The sequence below is a fragment of the Aethalodelphis obliquidens genome, unplaced genomic scaffold, assembly GCF_003676395.1.
Source record: "Aethalodelphis obliquidens isolate GAN/ISIS:26980383/991018 unplaced genomic scaffold, ASM367639v1 scaffold7, whole genome shotgun sequence".
Taxonomy (NCBI): Eukaryota; Metazoa; Chordata; class Mammalia; order Artiodactyla; family Delphinidae; genus Aethalodelphis; species Aethalodelphis obliquidens.
In genome coordinates, this window is record NW_020837951.1 from 65,987,330 (window position 1) to 66,008,425 (window position 21,096).

The following is a 21,096-nucleotide window of genomic DNA, read 5'->3' on the forward strand; positions in this document are numbered from 1 at the left end:
TTCCTAAAGCTATTTGTGTATTATATCCACAACATTTAAACTCGTTATAATCATATAACTCCACTTCCCTGCTTGAAAAATAAACTATTTCTTCTAAAAAAAAAAGGCTTCCAATAGATATTCTGATATTTTAAGCCTGCTTTAAGTTCCAAGCAGTATGAAACAGCCCAAGATATTAAAATCTAGAAATGTATCACGTATAATAGAAACCGCAACTCAGCTTTAACTACTCTATAGTGGCACTTCTCTTGCCGCTATAATAAAACTTAAGAATGTTTTAGTGATTTTTTTCCCTACTATTATTCAAAATTACATTACCCTTACTGAAATCTGAATGGCTTTTAGTGGATTAATTAAACTGTAGCTGGTTTGCCATCTGGGTGCAGCTTGTTTAGCTGCCTTTCCATGGAAAGATTTCTCATGGAAGAAAGACTATTTTTTTTTGTTAGAATACAGCTGCTAGGATTCACTTTCTGAAAAAGAAATAATTATTCTTTCTTACATGAGATTTGTGATGAAATTCAATTTGGAAAATAAAAAACCATATTTTTGCCTTTCTTTTTAAAGGTTATTCATATACAACACAAGTTTTTAATATTTTTATAAATTTGTAAAAAATATGTTTTGTGTCTTGATAACTTGTAATATTAAGTAGATCCTAGGTTTAGGCTAGATGTGAAAAAATGGAAAAGAGGGAATTAACTAAATCTGATTTTTATGGCTCAAGTGGTTTCATTAAATTAGAGTGCTCTGTGTTGTTCATTAATGAACTTGTGCCATATGCTTTAACTGTTCTGGTCAATAGCTGATAAAGAAAGGCTTTGGGGTTTGCTTTTTCGTTATTTTTTTATTTTTATTTTTTGTAAAGCTGGATAAAAATATCCATGTGATGGGCTTTTATCAAAGGAGTTACTTTGAATTCAGTAACTACTACTGAGGCAATATGGCTCGCAATTTGCGACACAAAGGTAGTCATACATTATTGGAATACAGCCTACTGCGCTTCACATTACACAGATGTGAAGGCCTGATTATAGCTGCTTCATAATTAACAGTGATCCGATTTGTTTTGTGGCATAAATGGTGCATGTGTAGAACATTAGCCATGGCACTCTCATTCAAATTCAACTCAAGGGCTCAGCGGCAGGCGGGTCACGAGCTTCAGGGAGTAGAAGCACAAGCTCCTCCATATGTTCTTGCTGCATCTTACTATGGCTATGAGTGCAAGATAAGTTCCCCAAAGAACCTAATCGTGTTCTGTAATTACAGCGCGGCTTTCTGCTGGCTAGAAATGAGGGAGAAGCTAAAACACTCCCTCATCAGATAATTTGTAAATTACTTTACATGGCGGATGCCTAACTCAGTTGGTTTTCAACTGCTGAAATTATAAATAATTGTAACAGATGTGGCAATATGGCTGGCCTCCAATAAATGAGGCCCTTGATAATTTGGCCAACCCTTTGACAGGCCAATTTAATAAAATGTGAACAAAATCTTCTTGCTAATAATTTATCATCCTTTTTCCCAGTAGAATAAATTTAATTACCCTAGCAGTTAACAAGGTCACACCCAGATGCCAAACTCGGCTACAGTTTTGATAATGCAATCAGGAATTGAGAGGTGATGACAGCGTTGTTGTTTTTTTCATTACCTGGCTTCACATAAACACAGGTGGCGTAGCTTTCTTGTCAGTTTTTAATAATTACAGGCTATTATGGAATGCATAGTTAGCAGATTGAAAACCACACTTTAGTGAATTTGTTTGAGTATGATTGAGGTTTTAATGTATAGAGATGATAATGCATAACAAGCATAGTCCCTTGCTTATACCATTAGTGCACAAATTTTGATTTTTTTACTGGTGACATAAGTGTCAAATGTTTATAAAACTTAGAGTACGCATTATAATAGGTAATGGATTACACAGTTCATTCCTTGAATCTAGAAATTCATTTTAGGATACCATTAACAGATATACTTGAAATATTCAGAAATCTGGCAGACTGTGAGGCTTTATAACATACTTTGGAAAAACCTGATTGTGTTTAATTTTGCTTTTTAAGGTAAAAAAACAAATCTATAGAAAAGTCACTTAGTCTTTTAATCCTAAGTTTTAAGTAAGGCCAGGATTAGTTTACTGTTGGTATTAGAATCTGTAGTCAGTGTGTATACTACACAGTTAATACTCTAAACACTGTTCTGTGACATGTAAATATCACTAATTATTGTCAGTGCAACCTAATATTTACATGTCATAGAAGAAATAATTAGCTTTTGGTTTCTCAATTTCATAACAAAGATACTGTTGTCTACTGGTTGTGACTCTAAGTCAGTAAAGCATCCATTTGTAATCCATTCAGTGTAAAGCTTTATATGGTGTATGGAAATAAATTTATGACATTAAAATTTCCCCCTTTATTTTGCTGTGCCCTGATTTGGCTTTACCACACAAGTGTTAGATACTAAAGGAAAGTTTAATTTGACCACTTTATAGTACTGAATTTTTCAGTATTGTGTTATTAGGTTGGTGTTCATGAGAGGAAATGGTGACATTTTAAAGTTTACCTAAATGTGGTAAATAATTTCATTATATTTTGTGATCTCTAAATGTAATCTGAGTATATTTGGGTTAAAAGTGAATGGATGGAAGAAATGTAAATATTTATATTTTTTAAAAGAGAGTGCTAGCTGACTTTGTTCATAAATTTATTACTCAATTTCATAGTCTTTCTAAAGGGGAGGTGTAAGTTTAAGTTGGTACACTTAATTCCATTTGTGAACTTTTGTGACAAGACTATTTTGATTTATGATATCATGTTGATTTAATAGCTTTCTTTTTTCTTTATTATCTTAAGACTATATGATTATTATTGAAGTCATCTGTTCTCAGGTTATGGATGACTCAGCTAACTGTTTTATAAATTGGCAATAGATATATTTCTGCATTTCTAAAATCAATTTTAAATGAAATGTAAGTTTTTGTAGAGATTCAGGATTTCATGAGAAGAAAATTATATTTGTAAATATATATATGCACTTTTTAAATATTCTGTCTTCTTCCAAGAGGATTTGAGTTGCTTTTCAGAGAACTGTCATTCAGGATGTCAGTTTCTCATATATATATATATTCATAGGGGTTGGATATTTTATATACACAAATATTACAGATTTTAAACATACATATATGTTTTAACCTATACTTAATTTCCAGTGAGATATTACTTGGAGAGAAACTATTTCTTTTGCTGAGGTATCATGTCCTTTTTAAGTATTTTTGTTTTGCAATAGGCTATATTATGTGTTGACAGGTTTGGAGTTTGTAAATTTCTTAAATAAGTGAGATAATGTATATGAAATGCTTACCTAAAGCTAGGCACTCAACACTTTTCACTAAATGCTAGTTATTATTTTAATGAAGTAGTAAATAAATTAGTATTTTAAATTAAAACTTATTAACAGGACAAAACAATTTAGCTTATAATTCTTTGTAATTGTGATAGTTGTGGAAAAAATTTCTATTTATTAAGCAGTATTCACTCACCCTCCACTGTAGTAATGCCATACAATGTTGCTTGAATTTAAAGCAACATGACTAGATATTTAATTTATATAGTGTTTTAAAAGTAATTGGCACAAGGCTTCACTTCCCCCCTCCTTCTACTCTAATAGCTTTTACAGGAGTTTTTGATCAAAATTGCCTCTGTGAATCAATGTGAAAAAGAAGTTATGTATTAATAATAGTTAATTTAAAGAGATTAGTTCCAATTGGAGGCATTTGGATGCATACTCCACTGATCATTTCTTATCAGATTATCTATGGTCTAGCACCATACCATTATCTTCCAAGATTATAAACTAAAAAGTGCACAAGGATTTTTGACATTAGAGGAAAAAGTTTATTTATAAAATACTAATAATTCTTAGCAAGAAAAGTTAAATTTTCAAAGATTCTAAGATTTTTAGGACAATAGATGGAGTGAACTTCCATAGACAGGCGATTGATTGTCTTGATCTTGCTAGGCCTGTAAAGCAGCGCTTAGAAAGGGTAAGAATAAGTAAGGATATATGAAGATATATATTATGCCTATAATAATTATACATGTAATTATTATGTTTAAAAAGCTGGTTAAATGAGTATAGTATGAATGGGGGACAAAAGAGTAACTTGACAGTCAAGTAACCTGACAAACACTACTTTGGTAGTGTGATCAAGTTCAGTGTCAGCAGTCAAATCATGTTGATAGTATGTACCCTTGATATGATATGATGGCTTCTGTGATCTTCCTCCCCAAAATTCATAACCCCAGTCTAATCATGATGAAAACATAGACAAATTCCAGTAGAGGGCCATCCTATGAAAACAATATACCTAAATAGTACTCCACAACACTGTCAATGTCATCAAAAATAAGAAAAGTCTGATAAACTGTCCCAGCCAAGAGTTGCTGACATGACAACTAAATGTAGTGTGGTATCATGGATGGGATCTGGGGACAGAAAAGAACATTAGGTAAAAACTATGGAAAGTTGAATAAACTAGGGACTTCAGTTAAAAATAGTGTGTGAAAATTGGTTCATTAATTTTAACAAATGTACCATATTAATTTTAGTTGTTAATAATAGGGGAAACTGGGTGGGTGGGGATGGCAGGTGGAGGAGAAGTCTCTATAGTATCTGCTCAGTTTTTCTGTAAATGTAAAGCTGTTATAAAAAATAAAGCTAGTAATAAAAAAGAAGTTAAACGTCAGAATTAAAATGGTTTTCCTTTTCTCTTTAAAGTATGGGAACTATATCCCAAACTTATCGTTAGTGAATTCTGAGAGATGATATGATAGAGGCTTTCATTTGTATTTCCCCATCTGTACTGAAATTTTTATACTGAACTTTTTATCCCTTTTATTTGCAGAAAAAATTACATTTTAAAAACTATTTAGTGACATGTTCATTGTAAAAAAATTAAGGAAATTCAGATATGTATGAAGAAAATTCACATATAATACCTCCATTCAGAAATAATGCTGTAAATTCAGGGTTTGGTGAAATTTATGTCTATACAGTATGCTGTATTCTTCTGTAACCTGTGCCTTCCTCACTTAACAGTTTATCATGGATATCTTTCTGTATCAACCCTCAGCATGATTAGAACAAAGTCCAAGGCTTGGTACATTATGTTCTTTGATTCATATTTCAAAATTTCCCTAGGAAATTTGTAACAGTCTATACTCCCACCACCATGTTCTCAAGCTACAAGAGTCATAAACTGAGTCTGGCCAATATTGTAAAATTAGATTTCTCTTAGAAATTTGAATTCCTCCATTCTTTTGAAAAATCAGTAGATCTGGCAGTAGTGGGCCACATTCCTCTGTGAAAACAGCTGGCTGGAGCTGAATAGCTACTACCACAAATACCCTCTTTATTCCCTCAAAATGAGGGTGACTGTGATTTGATGTTTCATTTTACTTATACTTTTAAAAGTGGTTATATTAAGAGAAATGTGAAATACTTCATGTGCATGTATCTCTAGCAAAAGTGATAAAAGACGAGAGAGGGAGAGAGAGAAAGAAGACTCCATTTTTGAAAAACTGAGAGAGTGCATAGGTTTCCTTGTGGAAGTAAAGTATATATGTATATGTTCAATATATATACAAAGTGTCTCTGTCGAATGAATTTTAAAGCTATAATTTAAACATAACTCATTTTACTTATTTATTTACATTATGGCTCCTATGTGAGCTGGAGTTAATCACTACTTAAATAGTATTTTAATTTTGAAGTTCTGTTATTGTTTACTGACGAATTTTAAAGGAATTCTGCCTAAATAAGAAATCTTTTATTATTATAGTAGCAGTGTCCACTGTTGGAGGCTTTTTAATATCTTCATAAATATTTTAATGATTTAGAATTGCAGCTTCTTGACCAAATATTCATGTTTTTATATTCTTATCTGTTGCATTATAACCCAATGATGACTTGGAAAACTCATTTATTAAAGAGCAGAGGATTGCTTATTGGATATACCAATAAGCTAAAATTATGTTTTTCCGTTTTTTTCTAAATTTTTGTTTGATTTTGAACAATTTATTTAAAATTTCTTTGGTAAATGATGTGATATTAATATATTCATTGTAATTTTATTTAACAAAACCAGAACAAGAATAGGTAGCCTTTGTAAATTGTTCAGATTGGCAGCCCAAAGGAAAAATTTATAAGCATCATAAATCTGTTTACAAAAAAGGAGGAAAGAATAAATAAAAGCCATACAGTGGTTCAAGGAGGAGAAAAGAATAGGTCAGACTCCTTTAGAGTTTGGAAGAAAAGTGCTTAAGGTATTTTAATTTGATGTTCAATGCAAGCTAATAGAGTCAGTATTTAATATTGTAAGTTTGGTAACAGTACAATATAAACAACATTCTGAGGAAAATATTTAGTGTTGTGATAGAATAAAGATTGGGAAACAAATCAGGTGACTTATATATGAGGAAAGTGTAATAGTATGATGATAGTATACTGTAATAGTATGATGATAGTATAATGAGATGATCCTTCTCTTTATAGAAATTACAGGTTAGGATTAGTAAAAATTTGCCTATCCCCTAAAAAAAGAAAAAAGTAGTCAAAACCAAGAAAAGGTAATATTTCTCATTGTTAGTTCAGAAGAGTTAAACATACATATTTTTCTTATAATCCTTAGGAATATCATTTAGGAAGGATGGGGCTCTCCACATTTTAAATGAAACTATTTTCAGGGCTACTGGATCCATGTTGATAATATTAGAATCATAAGATCTGACTTTTCTTTCCTGGAAATCAACAAAAACTTGGTTTCACTATGATCTAGTATTTTTGTTTTTTGTAAATGGAGTGGTTAATTTGAAATAGTGTATATGCATGGATTTTAATGGTCTCAAGTATATTCAGTTAAGATGGTGGTACAATTTTGTTGAATGCTAGTTTTCATGAATAGGTTTCTTACAAACTTAATTTTCCTGTGATTTCTGTTGTTAAAATGTGGTGCTTACCATTAACAGTTTATCTGGCATGGGAATAAATTTCAAAGGAGAATACTGTGAACTCTGCTGACTTTAAAAAGTGTCAGAGTTCTTTGAGTTATTACTAAATTATAATACATTAAAAGCTAATTAGACGTATAGTGCTGTTGGTTTCCTTTTCTCAGGTTTATATTCAGTGGTATTGCATTAAGCATTTACTGAGGAAATACCTATGTGTATAATCATTAATTTGAAATAATTTTATAGATGAGTTGTGTATATCATGCACAACTTTAAATTTTTTCTCCTGAAAATCTGTATGACAGTATTACTTATGAAAATATTTACACAGACTCTTGGTTATTTTATTGAAAATGCCATTCTATAAGGATGATAGAAGCTTAGCTAATTCAGGTTTACGGTTTATTTTTGAAATGAAATGTTCTTTCTTGGAATACTTATGATTTATATAATGTAGTAACATATATAAATATTTGCATGAATGTGTAAATAATGTAAGACACAAACATACTTTTTAAAATAGGTTTCTCAGCAGCCATCTTTATCGAGCTTAGAAACCTTAATGGTCTCACAGAAGTCTGAAATTGAGTATTTACAGGAGAAACTGAAAATAGCAAATGAAAAACTATCAGAGAACAGATCTACCAACAAGGGTTCCTCAGAGAAGAGCATCTTGACAAGTACTGAAAGGAAACATAAGGCAGGGGCATTTGTCATTTTGTGAATTTGTCAGGATGAGGTTGGCAAGGCAAGTGATGAAGTTAAAAAACAAACAGCAGCATTTACTTCTCTGCTTATATTTCTGGAAGCTTTTAAAAAATATTCTGTGTCAAATGTTTTATAAAATCATGGCTGGGAGTAGCAAGTTTTCCCTTTTTGAACTGAATAATGTGTTCCTTATTTAATTAATTAAATATATTAGTAATGATATACCTCTTTCGCAGTAAATTAACATTCTTATATTAAAAAGTTTTGATAAGTATCCCTCATCTATCTAATCTATAGATAAATTAAGTAGAAATTTAATGTGGTATTAGTCCTTAATTCAATTTTCTAATTTTAATTAGAAGAAAAATATATCTTAATGTTTCTATTTCATTGAGCTGTCATATTTAAAATACTGCCCATGTGGAATATAAACTATAAAATGGAATTTAACATTAATATGTGCAGTTACATATTTTCAGATTTAAAGGTATAACAGTGGAGAATAATAAGCAAATTTTTTGTGGCATGATTCTTATTTATTAATGTCTCAGCTTTTCCTTTTTGTGGTATTTATTGCATATTCTTATTATATTGCAAAAGATTCTATGAACATTAATATAAACATTTCAGAATATCACACTGTAAATATATTATTTCTATATAAATTGAATTAAGCTTTTCCTAAAAGTAAGGAGTTTTAGAGGTATGTTTCTCACACTTGTTACTTCAGCAGTAGAAAATATTTTTAAAAGTAGAAAATCATGTTTTCAATTCTCATTCTTTTCATTTTTTTCCTATGAGTAGGACAAATGTCTTAATAAAGGAAGTATTTAAAATGAGACCTATGTTTCTGTGGCATTCTTATTTACTCCCCCTAATATTATTAGTAATTTTCAGAACTAGCTTTATTTATGTATGTATGTATGTATTTAAACATAACTCCGTTATATGTTTCTTGCCATTTTGGAGTAGTTTCACAGCATTGAGCTTTATTTAAATGAAAGAAAATACTCCTAAAATTGAGAGACCTTATAGGGCCTAATTTGGTTGTGTGCTGTATTGTTGAGCTTTAAAAATGTACTGCTTTGTTGTTTCATTGCGTTTAACAAAAGTCAAGCAAATGAGAGTGATATTTTGAAAGAATTTTCTTTCTTTTTCATAAGGACATGCAGTAAGTATGAACAATATGTTGCCCAGCTTAATAGTTGCTTTCACATATTCCTTCTCCAGATTGGTATATGAAGCTGTACATAATATAAACACACATTCTTGTCTCTAGTTAGCCACATTATAGTTAATGACCATATGGTCATTATGGTATAAGAACTACTGTCTGTTGTATTTATATTCCTCAAGCATATTGTTCCTTCAACTTCACAGTGTGTTAAACTATTTCAAAGGGAAAAAAATCCTTTCCCTCTTGTTTCTGGTTGTCCTATCAAGTGTAACCTTGGACCCTTATAGAGCAATTAGACCAGCCTCTATCCCCTCCTTTGTAATGAGGTTTCTTGCATTTCTGAGTCTATAACCCTTTAGTCTTCCCTAATGGGACATCATTATTCTGAAAGAAACAATGTAAATGTAAATGAATATTCTCATTAATGAGTCACAGAGAAACCTTTAGCGGTAGCACTGTGGTAATTCTGCTTGTTATTTCTCTGGTATTCCATGCAAGATTTTTTCTTTTTATAATTCATTATTAGTATTCAAAATTACTTGTTCTTTAATTTTGCATGTCTTTCATAATCCAGTGTTCCAACTAGTTCAACCATGTCCTTGTTTTATTCTCGAGGAACTACCTGTGAAACGCTCAAGGTCTTTGTCCCCAAAGAGCCCTTTCTTAGACTCAGAGGAGCTAAAGAAGCTGAGAAATGCTGAAAGAAAGATTGAAAACTTAGAGAAGGTACTACAGCTAAAGGTGAACATTAAATCCTTTCTTTAGTAATAACCTTGCATAGGTAAGGATATACCAAAGTAAACATTCATTTCACAAATTACTGCTTATCATTTATCTTTCCTGAATTTAATTACTTTTTAAAAAATGTGTAAATTGGTTAGTCTAGTTCTTAAGATTTCTGAGGATCATAAAGTAATAAAAAATTTTGCTACTTTAAAAACTAAATGTTTATTCACTACTTTAAAATTATTAGGGAATATTTTGACTCTGTATTGAGAATAAATTTCTTATAGTTTCTCAGAGACCAAAAAATACAACTACAGCAAATGGAAAGGGAAATTTCCTGTGGTTCTTTATATATGATAAACATACACAAAGAAACGTGAGTTAACAACTATGCTAACCTAGTTCAGGCCACTTAAAATTGTCCTTTACAGAAAAATTATACAAAGTGGCAAATAAATATGTATTATTTTTTCCATTTCAACTGAATTTGTCTCAGAATGCATGACATTTGAATCTGTAGTGTTCTTCCAGTCTTTAAGAAGCATATGCATTTATTGTTCTATCTTTAAGAGTTTATACTTTCCAACTCATACTTTGTGAATTATCTTTCTCAGAAGAAGGTGGTTATGTGTATTGAACCAATTTTATGTGACTATATTGAGGGCTTTAATTTTTTCTGTGAATTTAATATGGCTAAACTTGTCATTCTTCATTCACAACTACCAGAAGGCCAACACTATTTGAGATTTAGCCATTTAACTGAATCTCAAATAGCTTTATAATATTCTGTGACAAGCCCAATTTACCGATGATTAGAATCAAAATATTTAAAACTTAGATTCTTTGTCAGATAGATTATTCTTAGGAGGAAAATGTTTTGTACTCTAGAGCAAAATATAGTTTAGAGATATAGTTAACCGTAAGCTACAATTGGAAGTTTTTTTCTGCCTTTTCACTAAACATTGTTTTAATTTATATTTATTCAGATTTAAACTATTAGTTCTAAACAAAGGAAAATTATCATCTATTGTTTCTCCCAAAAATAAAATGATCAGATGACCTCAGCTTGCTAACATTTAGCCTACTTGAAATTTATACACCTGTAGTTATTTGCTCATTCATTTGTTTACTCATTTGTAACTTATTGGCTAATGCAATTAGCCAAGCATTGTGCTAGTCACTTGTATAACAGGAGAAAAAAAATGATGCTGAGTAAATAGTTAGAATCTAGTGTATTGGTGTGAACGTGGAGGTACAAACAGGATATTATGGGCATGTTTAGGACACCATCATCCTTCTTTTGCATAATTCTTGAAATTTACATACCAAGGCTTCTACTTCTGTCCTCTATTAATCTGGGTTCTCTGGAGAAATAGAAACAATAAGATATAATCCTTTAGTTTTCCCTAATGAGATATCATTATTCTGAAATACGTGTGTGTGTGTGTGTGTGTGTGTGTGTGTGTGTGTATATATATATATAGAGAGAGAGAGAGAGAGAGAGAGAGAGGGAGAGAGAGATTGATTGATTGATTTACTCTAAGGAGAATTGGCTTATATGATCACATGATTATGGAGTCTGAGATGTCCAAGATCTGTAGTCGTCAAATTGGAGATCCAGGAGAGCTAATGGTATAGTTCCAGCCTGAGTCCAAAGGCCTGAGAACCAGGAGAGCTAATGATGTAAGTTCCAGTCCCAGTCTGAGTCTGAAAGCAGGAGACCAGTGTCCCAACTCAAAGACAGTCAGGCAGAAAGAATTCTTTCTTACTCAGCCTTTTATTCTGTTCAGGCCTTCAGTGGATTGGATGAAGCCCATCAGATTGGGGAGAGCAATCTGCTTTATTTAGTGTATTGATTCAAATGTTAATTTCATACAGAAACACCCTCACAGATACACCCAGGAACAGCCATTAACCAAATACCTGGGCAGTCAAATTAACATAAAAAATTAACCATCACATATCCCATTCAGTAGTAGAGCAACTCCACTTATTTGCCCCCAAAAGTCTGTGAGTCTTTTTTAGTTCCTTGTTTTTGGCAGGAAGGAGTAGAGCAATTCAGACATTTTTAGATCTATTCTCTTCCACTTCTTAAATTTCTTGTTTCAGAGAGTCTCAGAAACATTATACTAATTTATTTCCTCATTCCTTTTTTCTAATAACTGCTCTCTTGGATGAGGCCTCAAGTTTATTTTTAGAGTAAAATTATTTTTCACACAATTTCTTTTTCATTTATATTTTTTCTGTATTCTTTCAAGTTAATTGATGATAATTGTGAATTTCAAATGATTGTTTTCTTTCACAGATTTGCAAGATAAGGGAAAAATGGGAGCAAATTTTTTTCTTTGCATTTTATCATTTGGTAGGAAAGGATTTCTTATTTTAAAGGAGCAAAATAGCTGAATGAAAAAGGCACTATAATCAGTAGCATTTAACAAAAGGAATGGGTAAACAAAACATGTATATTAAAGCAACTCCAAGGAGAGTAGTTGGGCCCAGGGCATTTTTAAATTTACAACCTGACTTTAGTAAATGTAACTCATATATAGTGAAGACAGAAGACCTGTTTCTATCTTCTTGATTATTAGGCTATAGTATTAATGCTATTGCTATTACTCAAGCACATGTGAGTATAAGGTAAGATAGGAATTAGTGGTGTGTTTGTGTTAGTTTCCTAGGGCTGCTGTGACAAACTACCATAAACTGACTAGCTTTAAAAGAACAGAAATGTATTGTCTCAAAGTTCTGGATGCTAGAAAAGTCCAAAATCAAGGTGTCAACAGGGTTAGTTCCTTCTGAAGTCTGTGTGGGAAAATCTGTTCCATTCATCTCTCCTAGCTACTGCTAATCTCAGGTGTTCCCTGGCTTATAGATGGCCTTCTCCTTGTGTCTTCACATCACCTTCCCTCTATTCAAGCCTCTCTCTGTGTCTAAATTTCTCCTTTTTATGAAGACCAAACATATTGGATTAGGACCCACCCTATCTCATTTTAACTTGTTTATCTCTATAAAGATCCTGTCTCCAAACAAAGTCACATTCTGAGATAATGGGGTTAGCACTCCAACATATCTTTTAGGGAGAGATTCATTTCAACACATAACAGTGTCTTATGGTTTTTAAAATACATTGGGATCATGGAGCTCCTTTTGAAGACCATTCCCCACTAATACACGTTGAATTTTTGTCATGGTCTTTCCCATGTTGGTATTCTTTTGAATACTGCTCTTCAAGAACCTAATGGGAACATGGCAGACAAAATGTTCCTTGCTTAAATATGTGAGCAATGGATTAACGTTTTTCTATTTTTGTGATCCTTTAACATACCAATGTGCATTGTGAATCTATAGGAAGGTAGAGATACATTATTTATCAGATTTACTTGATTATACCTATTAAGATTTCCCAAAAGACTGTTACTCCATGGAAGATACTGTTGGAAACACTAAACTAAAGACAAAAGGCATGATCATGGCATGGTAGGTAGCTTTAGGGTCCCAAGTTGATCACCAAGGTGGATTGAAGGGAGGGAGGGAGGAACAAAGAAATTTCAGGAGCCTATGGTACATATGTACATAAATTTTGATACATTGACATGCTCTTCATGCATATTATTCTAATACTATATATTATAATAAAATATAATTGTATAAACATTAACATATTGTCTTACTAAGCTCTCTTCTGTGGCTAATTGTACCTGTTTTCAAGATGGGCAACCAATGTTGTAGAGTCAATAGTAATAGAAGAGATGAAAGTTCTTATTATAAAAATCTCACCCAATTCCAAATCCTGAATTCATGGGTGTAGTGAATTATAAAATTTAATTTGGAAACAGTGCATCAGAGCTTTATGAAATTCTTACTATCCTTGCGATTACTAGTGCCATGAATCTCTGCTTTACTGACTTTCAATTGACTTTTCAACTGACTTTTTAATTCATGAAGTTTATACATTCTGCTGAAATTAGACATCCATGGAATCCTTGGTATTCTATAAATGTTTTTTTCTTAACTTAAGAAACCTTGCTATCATACTCTGAAGATTGAGCCACTGTTTTATTAATAGTGTACATGTTCTTAGTTTGCTTTATGACTGTCAAGAAACCTTTGAGCAAACGATGATTTGATCAAGAATCATTTCTGTTCTTATCAACTCAGAAGTAGAATTACAAACATCATTGAGAAAAGTCAGTTGATGCAACTTTACTATTTTCTAATATTTTAGTCATTGAGACTTGTTTGTACGCAGAAGTTAGAGCCTCTAGTTTAGCTAGTTTAATTACAAAATACATAGAAGTTACTCTGTAAATATTTTATTGAATGATCTAATAAATCGACCTAGTTCCGTGACTGTCCATGGGATATTTTTGGCTTGCTGACTCTAGAATGCAGGCTTAGTAGTTGTGGCGCATGGGCTTAGTTGTTCCGCAGCATGTGGGATCTTCCCGGACCAGGGGTCGAACCCATGTCTCCTGCATTGGCAGGCAGATTCGTAACCACTGTGCCACCAGGGAAGTCCATAAATAGCTTCATTTTGAAGATGGAGAAATTGAGACGTTGAATTTAAGCAGCTATGTCAAGGTAAAATTTAGTAAGTTTGAGCAGCAGGAGTTGAACTTTTATCAGCACTTAACACCCTGCATATAATACGTTATTAATATATGGTTCTCCAATTGAAACAAACAAAATTGAATTCTGTATCCTGAATTTTTAACCATAGTATTAAACCATGCTACTTTTTATCAAGTAATTATGCAGTGGCTGTGATTTATATCTTCTAAAACTCTTTAGAATAACATTTATTCTAGTTTCCCCGTGAGTGATGCCGTTTTCATGCTTTTTCATCAAGCACTTCCATTTCCATATGGCATACATACCACTCGGTACACACAGGGCTCAAATACGTCCTAATAACTATTTAAGAGAATTATTGAAGTTTTCCTACTAGATATATATTCAAAGTATAATGGCAACATATAAATACTGTTGAGACAGGTAAAATTGCAGTAAAATAATGCAGACTCTATAAGGTATTAACTCACTGTTGGGATGAGAGACAGATAGTCAATGAAACAGTACATTTGCCTTCTAAATGATAAGGGCATCACTGTTAATACTTGGGAAGAGGACAGAGTAAAAAGCTCACTTTTGCTTTGAGCCTCTATTGGGCAAGCACAGTGCCAGGGGCTTTACCTATATGTTAGTTTATTTAGTTTAATTGTCATAATATAGATTTCTGTGTTCTTTTCCATATTCTATAGTAAAAGAAATTGAATTAATTTAAATAGTGTTCTTAAGATTATGGTCTTACTATGATTAGTGTCCTTACACTAATTATATGTGCACTTATAACTAACAAAATAGTGATGCATTATGTGTGGACAAATCCTGGAAAAGAAAACAAAATTTAATATGTAAGATTGGTTCATAAATACATGTACATATACTAATTATCAAAAGGGAAAGGAATGAAACGAATTTGATGCCAAAATTTTGAGATTACTTAAGTGATTTTTTAAAATGCCATGAGTGCCTCAAATTTATCAAGCAAACCTGTTCTGTGACTTTAGGAATTCTTCTTTTTCTTCTGCTTAAGTATTACAAATTAATTCATATTTACATACTATTTTCTTTCAAATTTCATACTTAGATTGGTAGCCTTTTATTTGTAACATTATACTAATACTTTGTTCAGACTTGTATACTTGCTTTTTTGTGTTTTACAGAGCCAAGAAAATGATGAGCTAAGAGATGCCCATGAAAAACACAAGGAAAGGCTACAGATGTTACAGACCAACTACAGAGCAGTAAAAGAGCAATTAAAACAGTGGGAAGAAGGCAGTGGCATGTGAGTTACATAGCTCATAAAGCCATTTCCCTAAATATTAAATGGAACTGAGTAGCATCATATAGGTGATTTAATGGCTTTTGTTTGATTTTAAAGAAATTATTTGGTAGTCAGATCTTTATTGAGGATTTTAAAATAGAGAATATAATAAGTGAAAATAGAAATATCTTAGCAATAACTATAGATTTTCCTATCATTTGCAGAAATAATTAGCATAGGTGATTATGAATGATTGTATATATTTTTAATATATATAGAGTAACTTAAAAGTATATAACAAAACAAAAATAGTTCAAATCCATATGATTGAAAAACTACTTTAAATAAATAAATAAAATACTGGTGTTACAATATATATAACTCAAAAAGTATTTAAGTTTTATTTGAAAGACATGAGAAATAGGAAATTCACATATATAGTTAACTATCTTAAAACTACTTCAACCTGATACGCAATTTGAAAATCTTTTCTATCCATCATTTTGTTCTGCAGCTTATCTGAATGAATTGGCAGTCTCAGTTCAATTGCTCTGAACAGGTGTTCAGATCTTGGTTAGTCGTAAATGGCTCCCCTGTTAACAGTATCAACAGAGGGCAAAGGACTGAATGAGTACAGAAAATCTACTACCCTCTTATCTTTTGAGATGGATCCTTTAGGGCAATGTTGATGATACACATTGGTCTGTTCTACAGAGAAATAGTTTCTAAATTAGCCAGTACTGCACTTTTACAAAAGAAAAATGAACAGTTTGTTTTATGTACAGAAAATGAAAACGTAAAGGGCATTTGGCATGTTTTATAGGTAATTGTCACATCTGATTTTTCCTTTGAAGAACAGAAAGTGTTTCATATTGCTTTTCAGTAAAGCAATGATAAATCTATTTGTCCTGGATTTAGCCTCTGCTTACCTCACTTTTTAGTAGTCACTGGAAGTTTGAAGACTACTTGCTAACTATCTGATATTCTGATATTCACTGATAACTGCTTGTTTTAAGGTAGAGCACATAAACCACATTCAGATTGGTTGACAGCAAATTCTAGATGTGTTGATTGCTTATAGTCCTTTTTTGAAACTGTGACATTTCTGCAATGTATGTTTTATTACTAGTAGAATGAATGAGAGAAATAGACTTGAGAATATCATGTGTTTGCTTAAAAGTTTGCTTTCCATAGCAGCAGTTTAGCTTTTTAGGAAATCTTGATCTAGGATTTTAATTTCTACATACTTAGGTTTTAGGAAATTCATTGCATAGTGAACTTGATTTAGAAATTTGGTCAATAGATATTTTTAAATTTTATGGAATGTATAAATGAATTTTTATTACACTTTGAACATGTTAAGTAAGAAAGCAATTTCATTTTAAAAATAGGATGGAAATCAGGAAAATAAAGAGAGCAGATCCCCAAAAACTTCGACAAGAAGATTCTGATGCTGTATGGAATGAACTGGCCTATTTCAAAAGGGAGAACCAGGAGCTAATGATTCAAAAGTGAGTTTCTTTTTGTAACAATGTCTACTTAGATAAACATTTGAGAGAAATTCTTTGTGTCTGAAAGGCCATGAGAGAAATTCCTTATAAAACTTGGAAAATGAAATAATCTGGTTTGCCTGTAAAAGTGAGAAAAAAAGATTAGCTTTTAAAATATATATATGTATAATGCAATAACAAGTTGCACATTTGCTAGCTCTAGCTGAAACTGTATAATATGATCTAGGGATTGTGTTAATTAATGTGGCTCTCATCTGTTGGAGGTGTCGCTCTTCATTAGCCTGTATTTTAGACACTGCCGTGCTTCATTTTTGGAATGAGGTGGAGAGGGGATAACCTAGCCAGGCATCCTTGTTTGATCTCCTAGATACATACGCAATGCAGAATGCCTGAGCTCTCTTGGTTCCCTGCCCTGTCCTGCTAATCCCAGCTGAGCTCATTATGGTGTAGCCTTGCTGCTACTCTTGGAGCTAGAGCTGTCCAAGCTAATTACTGGTAGCAGCAGAACTGCCTGTTAAAGGTCTGGTATGGATCTGCTAACATGGTCCTTGGCGGTGACCTGCAAAAGACACGAGGGAATTGCTTTCTTTATTGCTGTGCACTGCCTGTCCTTTGGGCTTAATGCTGATCCCTCCACATAGGTCTTTTAGCTGCCCTAAGTATAAAACTTGATGAAGGATACTCATATTTTAGAAAACATACAGCTTGCTTCCTTGATCTTATAATTCACAAGGTATTATATTCAGCTTGGCAAAGAAAGGACACTTTTTTTTTTTTTTAACAGAAAGGAGTTAGACCAGCACAATTAGCCTCTTGCTACTTAACTATTTCTTCATTTAGAGTTAAATTTTTTACACTCAGACCATGGAATTTTTTTGAAGGCTGGATATCTTTTAGATTACTAGAATTTAGTATCATGTGGCATAATGTGATTAAATATTATTGAATTTTCATAGCTGTAAATTAGAATCTTATTTTGCATACTATATAATAACACATGTAGCTTTAGATTACCACCTTTTCCATGCAATGCTAAACTTTTGAAGAAATGATCATATCAGTATACATTTAAATGTATACTTCCAATTACCTCAAAGTATACTACGTTCTATTAGTATTAAATGTTTGATGCTGATAATAAAGTTTCTTATCTTGAAAATTTTTGTAGATTTTATAGATTTGTCCCAAATATATTCCCTGATAATTTTTGATAACTTTGTTGAGATATAATTCACAAGCCATGTAATTCACCATATAAAGTGAAGAAGTCAGTGGTTTTTAGAATATTCGAAGAGTTGTACACCCATCATCACAATAAATTTTAGAACAATTTCATTACCTACTCCCCCAAAAAAGCCCCACACAGTTTACCTGTTACCTCCATTAATTCTTCCACTGCTCTCCACCCCTTAGCTAACCACTAATCTGCTTTCTGTGGGTATAGATTTACCTATTCTGGACATTTCATATAAATGGAGTCATATAATATGTGGTTCTTTGTGACTAGCTTCTTTCACTTAACATAATATTTTCATAGGGTTTATCTGTGGTGTAGCATGTATTTGTACTTTCTCTGATAATCTTTAGTGATCTTTTTGTCTCCAAATACAAAAGTTAATTTTGGACAAAATAGGTGCGAAACCTAATTAACTAGTTGCAAGATCTAATCTATTCAAAAAAAATTCAAGCAGAGGTTAGTTGTAAGTGGTGTTTATTTGAGGTTTATTTTGCTCATTAATGAAATAGAACTAAAGAAAAAATAATAAAGCCTTTTTAAGGAAGTTCGGGAACGGTTAGAACCCTGGTCTGTTCACCCAGCAGTATGCGTATGTTACAAGTAGCTCTGTAAATTAGATGCTAAGAGTCATTAAAAGTGTGGATTTTTTGCCCCTGAAATTCATTTAAATTTATTAATGTGATAGCCATTTGAAAAATATTTATTTTTCATATCAGTTTTAATTTATTAAATCATAATGAAGTTTGAGGTGATAACCTTGAAGAGTGCTAAATAATTGATATAAACTTTAAGTCATATAATAATGTTTTGGGGGGTGGATTATTCAGTTAAGAAATGTGTTTGAGTTACTGCTGTGTGACAGGCATTCTGCTAGGTGAATGAAATGAGAACATCAGACAAACTTCCTACTCTCAGGGAGTTTTCTTGGGAACGTTCTAATGAAATATAATGTTAAAAATTAAACTAGAAATATCATGATGAAACAATAAGAAAGGAAACATGTCTTTTTATTCATTGAAGTTTGTTTACTGATGACAGAATTTTTTTTTATTTATATATAGTACATTTTAGCATACAGTTTTTTGAGTTGTAGCACGTATAGTGTTATAGATATATTACATATATCTATAACATGCACAATAGATTCAAGTAACTATTACCACAATCAGGATACAAACTAGTTCCATCATCTCAAAAAATGTCCTTGTCCTACCCACTTGTAGTCACATCCTCCCACCATCCCTAGAACCTGGCAACCACTGATTTGTTCTTCCTCCCTATAGCTTTGCCTTTTTTCAGAATGTTATATGCATGGAATCATATAAGCTGTAACTTTTTGAGACTGGCTTCTTTCACTTGGCATAATGCCTTCGAGATTCATTCATGTCGGTTTGTCCAGTTCGTTCCTTTTTCTGCTAGATGGTATTCCATTGTATAGATGTACCACAGTTTGTCTGTCTGTCTCCTGAAGAATTTTTGGGTCTTTTCTAGTTTTTCGCAACTATGTATAGTTTTTTGGTATACATAGTTTTTTTTTTTTTTTTCCCTGCACCACGTGTCCCAGGAGATCCTAGTTCCCCGACCAGGGATTGAACCCGCGGCCCCTGTGTTGGAAGTAGGGAGTCTTAACCACTGGACTGCCAGGGAAGTCCTATACATAGATTTTTGTGTGAACATAACTTTTTAATTCTTTAAGGTAGATACCCAGGAGTAGAACTGCTGTGTGTATGGTCAACGTATGTATAACTCTGTAAGAACCTGTCAAACTGTTTTCCAGAGTGGCTATACCATTCTTATTCCTACCAGGAATTCATATGAGCCAGTTGCTCCACATTCTTGTCAACACTTGGTGTTGCCATTTTTTTTAAGACCATTCCCGTAAGTGTGTATTGGTATTCTATTGTAATATTAATTTGCATTTCCCTAATGGCTCATGGTAATGATCTTTTCACGTGCTTATTTGCTGTCTTTATATCTTCTTTTACGAGTGTCTCTTCAACTCTTTAGCTCATTTTTAAAAGATTGATTGGTTATTAAACTAATTAAACAATACTTGTTCTTTATATATTCTGTATGCAAGAACTTAATCAAATATACGATTTGAAAATATTTACTCCCAGTCTGTAGATTGCCTTTTCATTCCCTGAACAATGTCTTTTGCATGACAAAATTTTAATTTTGATAAAGTCCAACTTACCAATTTTTTTCTTTTATGGATTATGGCTTTGATGTCATACCTAATAACTATTTTTCTGACCTGACGTCACAAGTATTTAGCCTATGTTTTCTTCTAAAGAGTTTTATATTTAGCTCTATGATCCATTTTTTAGCTAATTTTTGTATAAGGTGTGGGTTATAGGTTAAAGTTCATTTTTTACAAAGATATATGCCCAGTTGTATCAACATCAGTTTTGAGAAGACTATTCCTTCTCCAATAAATTGCCTTTGTAACTGCCAAATATCAGCTGACTATATTTCTGCCGGTCTATTTCAAGACTCTTTATTTTATTCCATTAATATGAATTCCTAAACTTTTGTGAACCCCATACTGTCTTGATTTCTGTAGCTCTCTAATAAGTCTTGAACTCAGTGTGAGTCAAATAGCTTTATTGTTTTTCAAATTGTTTTAGCTTTTCTCATCGCTTTGCTTTTCCATAAAAGTTTTACCTATAAAAATAGGTTTAAAAATAGCAATAACTACCAAAATCTTGTGGGAATTTTGACTGGAATTGTGCTAAATCTATAGATTAATTTGGCGAGAATTGACATATTAACCATGTTGAGTCCTCTATTCTATGAATACTTAATTTGTTGAGATTTTCTTTTATCAGTGTTTTGTAGTTTTAGCATGCAGATTCTGTATGTCTAATACTGTTGTTAGATTTGTACAAAAGTATTTA

The 21,096-nt window shown here is 32.1% G+C and overlaps 1 protein-coding gene across 9 annotated transcripts in view; it reads left to right on the forward strand.

The window, feature by feature from the left end:
* The window catches only part of CNTLN (centlein), a 328,812-nt gene that overhangs the window by 173,066 nt on the left and 134,650 nt on the right, over window positions 1-21,096 (forward strand). For 7 of the 9 annotated variants that reach the window (XM_027105917.1, XM_027105925.1, XM_027105918.1 and 4 more), the window contains 4 exons: window positions 7,534-7,710; window positions 9,511-9,636; window positions 15,348-15,469; window positions 16,840-16,959. In XM_027105917.1, the coding sequence (XP_026961718.1) occupies window positions 7,534-7,710; window positions 9,511-9,636; window positions 15,348-15,469; window positions 16,840-16,959 (545 nt within the window). The remainder of the gene's footprint in view (window positions 1-7,533; window positions 7,711-9,510; window positions 9,637-15,347; window positions 15,470-16,839; window positions 16,960-21,096) is intronic. The other 2 variants (XM_027105919.1, XM_027105922.1) reach the window with 2 other exon arrangements.